This window comes from Hipposideros armiger, unplaced genomic scaffold (genome assembly GCF_001890085.2).
Source record: "Hipposideros armiger isolate ML-2016 unplaced genomic scaffold, ASM189008v1 scaffold_62, whole genome shotgun sequence".
In the NCBI taxonomy this organism is placed as follows: Eukaryota; Metazoa; Chordata; class Mammalia; order Chiroptera; family Hipposideridae; genus Hipposideros; species Hipposideros armiger.
The window spans coordinates 266,319-278,792 of record NW_017731412.1 but is presented as its reverse complement, the minus strand read 5'-3'; the positions used below and the strand labels follow the sequence as shown (position 1 = coordinate 278,792).

General features: G+C 48.9%; 1 protein-coding gene across 1 annotated transcript in view; it reads right to left on the bottom strand.

The window, feature by feature from the left end:
• The window catches only part of CUX2 (cut like homeobox 2), a 214,355-nt gene that overhangs the window by 56,013 nt on the left and 145,868 nt on the right, over positions 1-12,474 (bottom strand). The window contains exon 6 of the mRNA XM_019641567.1: positions 3,044-3,122. Coding sequence (XP_019497112.1) covers positions 3,044-3,122 — 79 coding nt within the window. The remainder of the gene's footprint in view (positions 1-3,043; positions 3,123-12,474) is intronic.

Here is a 12,474-nt window from a genome sequence, read left to right as displayed (position 1 = left end):
CCTGTGGCAGTGGGTTGCCATGGGCTACCGTGTGTAGCCAGCAGCCAGCGTGAGCGGCCAGCAGCCACAGTGAGCAGCCGTCCAGAAGCTGGCGACTGATGTGCCCGGGAAGAGCACAATGATGGTGCCAACTTGGGCTAGTGAAGCAACGTCCTCCACAACTAGATTGAAGAACAAAACGACAGCAACTTGTCTGTTCCCCTTCTCCCAATTCCCCAGTAAAAAATCTTTAAAAAAAAAAAAGAAAGAAAAAGTATCTGTTCATTCAAGTAACCCTTCCTCCCTTTTCTGCATGAGACTTATTTCTAATTCATTCAGTGAACAATTGTTAGGTGCCTACTGTGTACCGGGTTCTGGGTATACAAATTTAGTATGACTCAGTCCCTGGCTTGGAGAATTTCACTTCTAGGAAAGCCAGACACATGCATGGATGACGATGAGAGTAGCCGACACTGAGCAAGTGCTACGATGCACCATGCACACTGAAGCCTCCCACAACCGTATGAGGCAGGTTCTGATATTATCCCCGATTTACAGAAGAGGAGACTGGGGCTCAGGGAGGTGAATGAATTCATCCACAGTCATCCAGTGAGTAAGTGGTATGGGCAGGATTCCAACCTGGGTCTGGCCCTGAGCCTGGAAACACAAGCTGGTCTCAGTGCTGCCCCCTGGTGCCACAGGTGAGGTACTGTGGGGCCCCAGTGGAGGAGCCTGGCTTGGGGACTCCTTCCTGGGAGTCTGTACTGGGTCACCCTCCAGTGTCATTTGTTGCTGAGACTGTGGGCTGTGGGTCCTGAAGGATTGAAAAGGGTGGGAAATGAGAGGGAATATTTTTCTAAGTAACTCTGACGAGGGTGGAAACAACAAAAAGGCTGCAAGAAGTGGGGCCTCTCGGCCTGTTGGCCACATGCCTGGTGTAGACCTCAGGATGACAATGACCCAGGCCCAAGGCACATGGCCATCTCAGTCTCACGCTACGGGCCATGCCCTCCTGGGGTGGGGGTGTGCTGTCCAGCTCCAGCCACTGTCACTGCCCAAGCCTTCTTCTTGGGAAAGTCCACATGGCCACATTGCCTTCCCTAGAGTGCAGAATCGGGGTGAGGGCAGGACTGGGGCACAGGGCGTCTAGCTGCAGATGCCTCTGTGCTGGGCTGAATGGTGGCCCCCAAACATTCCAGGTCCTAATCCCTGGAACCTGTGATGTGACCTTATTTGGAAAAAGGATCTTTGCAGATGTCAAAGATCTCAAGATGAGATCACCCTGGATTAGGGTGGACCCTAAATCCAATGACCAGTGTCCTTATAAGAGAACGGAGAGGGGTATTTGGGACAGAGAGACACAGAGAGAAGGCCCTGAGAAGAATGGAGTGATGTGGCCACAAGCCCACCCCAAATCCTGGATGGTCTCATCTCTAGATCCTTCACTTATTACATCTGCAAAGACCCTGTTTCCAAGTAAGTGACATTCTGAGGTTTAGGGTGGACACAAACTTTGGGAGGACACTATTCAACCCTCTACAGTTGCCCCAGACAGATGGAACAAGGGACTTTCCCATCCTATGTACAAACATCTCACAAACAACCTTTACATCAAATATAAATGACTCTGCCCCTCCACGGCTCAGCCTAGAGAGGGGTCTCCTTTTCCTCTTCATAAATCCTCAGCCCCAATCACCCGCCATTGCATTGATTCCTGCTTGGAAGGACGCTGGGAAGGATGAGGCGGCTGTCTGGTTAGAGGGAGTTAGCACAGCGGGGTCTCCTCCCAGCTCCACCATGTTAACCAAATCACGACACCTTCCTGGGCTCCCTTTTCTGAGTCAATAAATGAGAAGGTGGAAAAAAGATGGGCCATTTTTAAAAAAGGAAACTTTAAGAAAGTATATCTACAGATTTTAGGTATATAAGCTGAATGTTCTCAAACTGATCACAGCTCTGTAATCCACACCCAGATCAAGAAACAGCACCCCCAGCCCCCAGAGGCCCTCCCAGGAACTACCACCACCCTCTTGAATTCTAACAGCACAAGTTAATGTTTCTTTAATTGAGGTGAAATTCCTATAACATAGAATTTACCATTTTAAAGTGTACAATTCAGTGGCATTTAGTACATTGACAATGTTATGCCGCCACTACCTCTATCTAGTCCCAGAACATTTTTATCCCCCTAAAAGGGAACCTCCTACCCATTAAGCACCCCATCCCCATTCCCTCCAACCCCAGCCCCTGGTAACCACCGATCTGATTTCTGTCTCTATGGATTTGCCTATTTTGGACACTCCATATAAATGGAATCCTACACTATGTGGCCTTTTGTGTCTGGCTTCTTTCATTTAGTGAATGTTTTTGAGGTTCATCCACGTTGTAGCGTATGCCAGTGCTTCGTTCCTTTTCATGGCTGAATCATATTCATTTGTATGGACAGGCTACATTCTAGTTACCTGTTCATCCACTGACGAACATTTGGGTTGTTCCCCACTTTCGGCCATTGTGAAGCGTGCTGCCAGGTGAACTTCTGCCTGTCTTCATATTTTATGTGACTAGAGTCATACAGTATGTGTTCTTTTGGGTTTGGCTTCCACTCAACAAATATCAAGTTTTTGAGGTTGGTTGCACCACCTTGGAGGAAACTTTTGAGGCCTTTCCTCCAACACCCTCTCCTGGCAGGAAGCACTGGGTGCCACCTGTCCTTTGTGATAATGGGATTGGGGAGTTTGGCGGGCAAGACGGACTTCTGGGCTCCCCACGAAGGTCCAGGTGGGAGATCTCACCAGGAGCTCCCCCAAAGCTCCCTGGCTGACAGCAGAAGGCGGTGGGGGAAGATGGAGGAGCCATGTGGGGACACGTCACTCCACACTGGGTATAGATCCCCTTACCCCCTCACAATCCCCACCCATGGAGGGTCAGCCTCGCCCAGGAGTCTCGGCCTGTCCCCAGATCCCACTGTCAGGAGGCTCCTGCACAAATGGTCCTAACAGCTGTTTCTTTTCATTAATTGTTCAATTGTGGAGCCCAAGCATTGTGGAGCCCACGCATTTCTTACCTGGTGCTTCAATTAATTGCTTGTAAACACTCAAGAAAGCGGCCTCGGCCTCCTGACTTCTCTTACTAAGGGCCACCACCTTTGGAAACAAGAGAAAAAGTCACGTGTAACCATGGTATCTGAGTCTACAAGCAAATTGGATCATTTTCTACTTGTGTAAACCTGGGATGGCGGGGGGGGGGGAGCGGAAATGAGGGTAAAAGCATGGAGTTAGAAAGTCCAGGTTCACATCCCAGTTCTACTGCAGTCTGGCTGTGTGACCTTGGGCAAGTCACTGCCCCTCTCCAATTCTCAGTTTTCTCATCTGTAAAATGGGAATAAATAATAGGACCTACCTCCCAGGCCTGGTGTGAGGATTAAATGAAGCCGCACACACCGTTTGGCACAGGGCCTGGCACACAGTAGGGTATTGACAGCTACTATTATTATTTTTGTTATGAAAGGGCAACACTGGATTTTCAAACATGGCACATGTTTTGGGAAAAGGGGACATGCTTGGGGGATATTTCTTGCCACTGAAAATTAAAGAGAGATTGTTGAATCCCTAGTAAGATATCAGACAGCTTCAACAATTGTCAAGGATGACAGAGTATTGTAAAACAGCTCCTGGAATTCCAAAGGTGCTCAATAAATACTTCCTGACTGATGAATACATGGGTGACTGAATAATCCAGTGGCAAAGAGCTACATTCACGTACGCGTTCTCTTGCTCATGGACATTTTTTTGTTCCACCAGTGAGACGCCACAAGATGCATTCAGGTAAGACATTTCCAGGGCTCAGACCATCACACCCTCTGCTCCTGGCTCTGAATTCCAAGCTCCGGCCCCAAAGCTGCCTCGATGCTCGCTCTTGGCGGCCAGTCCCCGTGGCTTAGTCCTGGGACTTCCTGGCACATGGCTGGAGTGAGCTCCTGGCACCCATGGGCCCCTACCCCTACCTCCTTGAGAACACGGTGGGCTGGGTGGAATGGCTCTGTTCTCCCTGGCACTGACATACCTCCGCCTCTGGTGCCAACTTCCTAAGCAATGAATTTATCGGATCATCTACTTGTCAATCAGTCTCTTTCAGAATTGGGCTTTTCTTAGGAATCCCAATGATGCCAACTGAGGGGGTGTCTCTTACGAATTCCTCCACTCGAAATAAGCTTTGGGGGTGCACTGTGTGGTGCACAGAAGGTGCACAACAAATTGTTGAATGAACAAATCCAAGTGAGTTGCACCAACTCTAGGTCCTGTCTGACAGCATCCTAGAGAAACGGCAGGTGCCAATTCTGAGACAGTCTGTTCACAGAGGCGGCCAACCGAGGGACAGGCCCTGAAGACAGGCTGCCTGGGCTCAAATCCCACCTCTATCACTTGCTATCTGTGTGCCCTTGGGCAGGGAGGTCACTTTAATCCCTGTGTTTCTACTTCCCCAGCTATAAAATGGGGATAATAACATGACAACCTCCCTCAAAGGGTTCTGAGAGAATCAAATGATTTAACACATGTAAAGTTCCATGCAAAACTCCTGACATGTGTTAAGCCCCATAGATGTGTCACTTCTTGGTATAACCGACCCTTTCTTTCTTGCCTGCTATAGCGACAGGCAGTGCTGGGTGATAAGCCTCAGCTGTGCTCATCGCTGGTTTCCTAAGGAGACCGCCTGAGAAAGGCCACGCCTCCACATGCAGCAGTGCACTCTGGGAAGCAGAATTAGAAAACCATGGTGGTTCCTCTAAGACTTCCAATATGGCAGCCACGAGCCTCATATGGCTACTAAGCTCTTGAAATGTGACAAGTCCAAATCGAGACGTGCTATGAGTACAAAATACACACTGGATTTTAAAAACTCAGTATGAAGAAAAAATTTTACATTTTTAAAATATTGATTACATGTTAAAGTGATAACATTTTGGATATCATGGGTTAAATAAAATCTATTATTATTATTCATTCCACCTGTTTTTCTTTTACTTTTTTAATGTAGGTGATATAAAATGTAAAAATATATCCATGGATCATACTGCATTTCTATTGGACAGCACAGCTGGAAGGCTTTACAAGGTCTAGACTGAGTTCCTTATTTAAGAAGAGTAGAGAGAAACGGATGGTGGGTGTTGAGCAAGTGATTTTAAAAAGGTCAGATACAGAAGCTCCTTAAGCTTTCTTGTTATTCCGAGAACAGTCTCTGATCTTTTACCTTCCAGAATGAATCAGAGTCTCTCATTCACTCAACAAACATTTCCTGAGCACCTGCTATTTGCCAAGCACTAGAGGCTGAGCACTCGGCAATGAATAACACAGTTTCAAGTCCTACCCTTTATGGGGCTCCTACTGGGGAGACGGGCATTAAAGTCCATTCCCCAGATAATTCATTAATTACAAGCGCTAAATGCTTCAAAGAGACCTGGAGAGTGTGTAAGTGGGGGAGGCTTGGTGGGTGGAACATCAGGAACTGTCTCCCCAAGAAGAGGAAGATGGTGGCAAGCAGAAAGAATATTCCAGAATCTAGGCAAAACCACCAAGCATGGGCAAGTTTTTATGCTTGCTGAGATGGACAAGACACAGTTCCGGCTTTGGGGACTCACAGCTGAGTGGGAGACACAGCTATGCCCGTAACATGGGAGGAGATGATGCCAACACAGGGTAATGTGAAGAGTGGGTAAGTATTTCAGAGTCTGGGAGGGGGCATCCCTGATGGGCTAATAATAACAACAATAAATGTAGTATTCAGAGTTTACCATGTGCCAGATGCTCTCACTATTCAAAATCATCTCTGTCCATTGACACACCAGTCACTGAAGGTAGCTGCTGTCATTATCCCCATTGTACAGATGAGGAAACTGAGGCTCAGTGAGGTTGCTAGTTGCCTGGGGTCACCCAGTTAATAAATGGTTGAGCAGGACTCACACCAGGTCTGGGGGTGAATTATTGTTCTGAGTCCAGATGCTGGCCTCTTTCTCCTACACAGAAAAGCCCTCCCAGCCAGTGGGGAGTCGTTTGAGCCCCACGTGGATGTTGCTGCCTTGAGATGTCAGCTATGGCTGTACCAGGTCAGGGGCTGCTGTGCTGCTCATCTGGAGCCCAAGAAAAGTTATGAGAAATGAAAGCAATCCATCTCCCGATTCCTGGGTGGAGAATTATCAAAGGTCAGCTAGCAGAAAGTCTGAAGGCTTCGTTTTACAGTCATTCATGCTGGGCACGTGTGGTGGCCGGGGCTGGGAAGAGGCTTTAGAATATTCCATGGAACTCTGGGCAGGGGTGGAGCAAGTGCCAGAAGGTTCCTTTAGTGTTTCCCTATTCCTCCTGCCTATAGCACCCTCTACTTTCCACGAGTGGCGCTTATAATGTTTATAATGGTGTATGTGTGACTGTCACTTTATAATTTGGTCTCCCCACTAGAGCTGCCCTATTCAATATGGTAGCCACTAGCACATGTGGCCACTGAGCACTGGATGTGTGACTAATTTAAATTCAGATGGGCTATAAGTATAAAATGTGGGATTTCTAAGTCTTAGGATACAAAAAGGATTGGAAATTATCTCAATATTTCTTATATTGATCTTATATTGAAATGATAATATTGTGGACATATTGGGTTAAATAAAATATTAAAATTAAATTCACCTGTTTCTCTTTACTTTTAAAAAATGTAGCTATTAGGAAAATTTAAATTACATATGTGGCTTGCCTTATATTTCAACTGGACAGTGCTGGTCTAGGTTAAGGGTTGGCAAACTATGGCCCTTGGGCGAAATCTGGCCCTTCATCTGTTTGTATAAGTAAAGTTTTATTGGAACACAGCTATGGCCATTCTTTTATGTATTGTCTATGGCTGCTTTCACGTTACAACAGCTGAATTCCACAGTTGGGACAGGGACCCTGGCTGCAAAGTCGAAAATATTGACTGCCTGGCCCTGCTGATCCTCGCTTTAGAAGTTATCTAAATGGCTGGACACTATTTTCAAAAGCAAAGATAAAAAAACATCCTAGACTAACACTCAGTTTGAACTGGTTCAAGTTTAGGGCTCCCCATAGCAAATACGGCTCTTGAAGACAGTCGCCATTTGGATGTCCTGCCTCATGCAGCCTTGTTTTAGAGCAATGACCCTGTCTGTTCCTAGAAGGCCAGCTCTGATGGCCCAGAGCCCAATCTAGTGCGGGGCCTACATATCATTACGCATCTCTTGGCCTCAGTTTGTTATCTATCAAGTGGGAAGAAAAATTTCCATCTGCCTAAGAAGCTATTGGAGAGGGGCGAGCTAACATGTGGCAAAGAGTCCCATGGAAGTTGGCAAAAAGCTTTCTAATAAATCAGATAATTCTTCTTCCAACCTTACAGGATGTCTTTTCCAAGGTCTGCGGCTCTAATGCATTTCAATCACGTGCCCAGAACAGGTGAGCTCGGCATAAATAAAGGGCCACGTGTTCCTGCCTCATGGCTGGGTCCTGCCATGCAGAAGGGCGGGAGACAAGTGTCCAGAATGACAGATTTGGCTGGTGACAGGCAGATCTTTGAAGGCCATCTGGGGGAGGAGGAGGAAGAAGGAGTGAAGGAGGGGGGTGGCGGCCAGCTACAGACACCAAGAAGGTCACCATCAGAAATAGCTGAGCGTCTGACGGAGCAGGCGGCATTTACACCACCTGCTATGATATAAGGGGTGAAAATGCGTCTGGTCCCCCGAGTGTGAAAATAACAGGTGCAGAGCTGGTTACGCCAGAGGAGAGGCAAAAGCCCGTTCTAGCTGCCTACCCCGTGTCTGTCAGGTGGTTAAACCCAGCAAATTTGGGGACCCCTACCCCGAGGCTGAGCTTCCTCGAGCTGTCTGATACAGTAGCAACATCTACTGGCTATCGAGAACTGCTTCATGCTGGGCAATCTACAAGGAATGGTCAGAGCTTCTGAAACGGAATCCTTATTCTGTGTCCAGGGCTGTGTCTTGGAAATCTCCCAACGACTCTAAGACATGAGCATGGTCACTGCCTCCATTCTACAGAGGAAGAAACTGAGGTTCAGGGAAGCCAAGTCACTTGGCTAAGATGAGAGAGCCAGTTAGTGGCACAGGTGGTGTCCAAGCCCAGAATCCTCTCATTCCAGGCCCCAGACTGGCAACTAGAAACCAGTGCTTCTCAAAGTGTGTTGCACAGACCCCCCCTAGGTATGAAGAGGGGACCTGCGATCAAGCAAGCACTCACTTTCTGAGTGGACATGTACAAAATATATCAACACACTGGATGCTTGCACAAGAGCTGCAGGAAAAAAAAATCCCCTTCACCTCAGCTTAGCCCAGTGTTTTCCCAAATATTATGCATTTGGCCACAGAACTTTCTTCTTCAGAAAATAAACCCGGGAATTCAGGTCCCGTGGAACACACTTTGAGAACAGCTTCCCTTTACCACTGGGTCTTGGGCTCTGGCGATGATGATCCCATGGTGGTTCTGGGAGATAAGGTGGGACATCTGATGCAGCAGGATTCTGGAAGAAACTGAAGACTGATGGTCAGTCGAGAAGAGGCGGATGCTCAGAGGGTCTCAGAATTGGTACCTCTGTGGAGGAGGCAGAAGGAATGCGATCTGGGAGAAGGGGGATGGGCCCAGGAGGGCAGGGGGCGGGGGAACCCTTTAACAAACTCACTGAAGCCTGGTTCTCCCTGTGGGGTGTACAGATATGGAGGGGCACATGGGGAGCAAAAAGGGGCAAGAAGAATGAGGGGAGACACAGAAGGGAACATGGAAAGGGAGGGTTATGAGGGAGAGGGCATGGAGAGCAGGTGTTGCTGAGAGCTGGGGTTCCCAGACACTGAGGGGAGCATGGAGAAGAAGGGGGTTGTGGAGAATAAAGGCAGTCAAGACATGGAGGGCAGCAGCTCAGGGGACACACCATAAGAGCAGTCAACAATCAGCTGAAGATCTTTCTGGCTATTGTGTTGAGAGGAATAGATGTATTCTGAGCTGTAATATTCCAGAGGTGGGGTGGACTAGGGGTGGGGGTGTGTGGACATTTCAAAGAGGCTCGATCTTAGAAAGTTCTAAGTTCTCAAAACGGACTGCCTTATGAGGTACTGAGCTCCCCATCAGGAGAGGCATTCAAGGACATAACCACCCATGTGCGAGGCTGTGAAGTGATTCAAGATTCTGCACATGGGGGAGGGTTTGGCTAGGCTATCTAGCAGGCTCACAGCTTACTCTAAGAGTCTATGTGATAGCTACTTTTTCCTTATAGTGATATTCTGATTTCCTACCACATGGAAAATGAGATAACATCTATTTTGTTTGGCTGATATGAGAATTATTATTATTAATAACAGCCCTGACTCTGTGTCAGGCATTGTGCTACGTGTTGGACACATATTAACTCATTTAATGCTCACACCTCTGTGGGGGAGGGAGGGGGGGGGCAGAAAGGGTTACCGCCTATTTCACAGATGAAGACACAAGGCACAGAAAGAAGGGCAAGGGTCATGCCATGTGGGAGCCAGGACTCAGACCCAGCTTAGCCAACTCCAAGCCTGTGCTTCTCATCCCCACTTGGGACTGACTCTGGTGGGGGTTTGTGGAAGAGAAGGGAATATCTGAAATAGCTGGAGGAGCCAGGCGGGCAGAGGAGCAGGAGGCCAGGAGGAGACAAGCACCCAGGTCTGCGGCAGGAACCCACTCCCCCCGCCTCACACGATGAGTTTGCTGAAGGTCCCATTCCCACATGACGGTCACCACTCTCTCTGCCATAAATCATTGAGGTGGCCAAGCAAATGGAAATTAACAATTTCAAGTTAGGGCCTAAATAAGACATAAGAGTTTGACCCTTGTTTTTGGCCGCTGTTGTTGATTTGGGCTCTTGTGGCTCCTCCCGGATGGGGCACAGGCTGAGACCCTCTCTGGAAGAGGAAGAGACACCAGGGATGCAGAGGCACAAAGGAATCGAGTGAGAAGGCAGCCACCTACAAGCCAAGGAGAACTCGCACCAGAAATCAACCCTGACAGCACTGTGATCTTGGGCTTCCTGCTTTCAGAACAGTGTAATAAATAAAACTCTGTTGTTTATGCCAATCTGTGGTATTCTGTTACGGCAGCCCATAAGACAGGTGGGATCTATGGTTATTCCCATTTTATGGATGAGGAAACTGAGGCACAGAGATTAAAAAGCATACAAGGATGCAGCAGCTACCCAGTGAGGCGCAGGGTTTGGGCAATTTGCCTTCTTGGGGACTAAAATATTGCTTGGATAGGATGCAGGGAGAAGCCAGCAGGCCGGGGACCTTTTTACCAAGAGAATTGACAAATGATTGCATTAATGGGAACCGTGTGACAGATGCCAGAGAGGGAAAGCGGCTATTTGACAGCAGAGGTTTGAGATTTTAGAAGTCAGCTCCCTTCCAGGTTAGGCTTTTACCACCACCAGTTCCCACTGAATGCACTGGTGGGGTGAGCCACGCAGGCACCCCTTCCCAAGGCTTGTCCACCTTCTCATTCCAGGGTTCATCAGCTCTTAGGTCTGAACCTCACCAGGGGAGAGCGCATCTGTCTGTTCATTGCTGTGACCCCTTCACGCAGCCTCACACACAGTAGGTGCTCAATAAATGTCTGCTGAAGAATAAGCATCATGTCTATGTGTCCCTCTTGGCGGGGGGTAATTCTAAGGCTGGAGAGGAACTGGTGAAAGTAGGGGTCCCTCCTTAGAGAGGTCTGGAAAAGCATCAGGCGCCTGGGTCAGTGCTGGGTTCTGTCTCAGGGAGAGTCTGTGTCCCAACCACATGTTGGGCATCCTGACCTGCTCTGAACACCGGGCGCTCACCGAGGAGTCAGCACCTAATGACAGCATCTGTGCTGATGCTAACTTTTTTTTTCTTTAAGATTTTATTGGGGAATTGGGAGAGTGGAACAGCATTGGGGAATTGGGCAAGGAGAACAGACAAGTTGCTGTCCTTTTGTTCGTCAGTCTAGTTGTGGAGGACATCGCTTCACTGGCCCATGTTGGTATTATCATTGCGCTCTTCCCGGGTGAGGCAGTCGGTCGCCGGCCACTAGACGGCCGCTCATGGCGGCTCACAGCAGCTCATGGCAGCTTCCGGCCGCTCACGCTGACTGTGAGCCACTCACGGTAGCTCACAGCAGCCCACTGCAGCCCAGCTCCAGGTCGAGCTGTTGTTCACCATCTTAGCTGTAGAGGGCGCAGTGTCACTGGCCCTCATGTAGGATCCGAACCGGGGCCCTGCTGCTCAGAGCTTGTGCTCCCAAGTCAACTCTTGACCAATGCACCACACAGCTGGCCCGATGCTAACTTTTTACCAGGATGTTGTTCCATCTCCCCAACGAGACTGTGAGCATCAGGAGGGTGGGGACTGGCATTTAAAACAGTGAGATAAATGCTGCATGTAAAGTGTTAACATGGCGCCTGATACCTCACAGATGTCCAATGAACTCATTTTCTGGGCAGTTATCCATGGAGCATCTCCTGAAGACAGGGGTGCTCTAGGCACCTAGCAAGGCTGACCCAAACCTGTCCCCTCATGGAGCTGTCACTTAAAAGGCAGAGGCAGGCAATACATAGAGGATGTAAAAAAGTGACTAAGTGCCAGGGAGGAAAACAGAGCAGAGACGGGAACAGGAGTCCAGGGCCAGGGATAGCTGCCTCGAGAGGCCAGAGAAGGTCTTGGGAGAGAGGACAGTCGAGCAGACTTGCCGAAGGAAGTGTGTCATGTGGGGATCTGCGGGAAGGGCATTCCAGGCAGAGAGAACAGCAGGTGCCAAGGCCCTGAGGCAGAAATGTATCTGGCCTGTTTGAGTAACAGCAGAGGTCAGTGAAGGGGGATGGTGGGAGGTGAATGAGGAAGAGGAGAGGAGGTTAAGGAGAAAAGCAGGGGTGGAACCTTCCAGGCCCCTGTGAAGGTTTGGACTTTTTTCCTGAGAGGGAGGAGTCACGGGAAGGTTCTGAGCAGGAGGGATACGCTCTGACACTAGTTTTACCAGGATCCCTCTGGCTGTTGTGCGGAGAATGAAGGGGCTGGGTGGATGCAGGAACCCCAGAGGGTGGCTTCTGCAGCAGTCAGGTGAGCACGGACGGCAGCTCCGAGCAGGGTGGTGGCAGCAGGGGTGGGAGGAGGGTTCAGGTCTGGGCAGATTCTGAAATCGGGCCATACGATTTGCTCCTCGGGAACACAGAGCGGATGGATGTGGGGCAGTGAGAGGAAGAGGGGCATCAAAGAGACACCAAGGTTTGGGGAACGAAGAACAACTGGATGACCCTGAACGGCCATTGCTAAGGTTTCTCCCTCTTTCAGAGTCCAGGACAGGACAGATCAGGAACGGGTACTCATTGAATGAACAAACGAATGAATGAGGTCAGGAAGGAATTTCAGAGGTCCTGTGAGCTAATCCATCCAAACTATAAACTTAACTAAAATCCCACGTCAAGAAGGATGATGAAGAATGACACCCAAGTAGCCCAAAC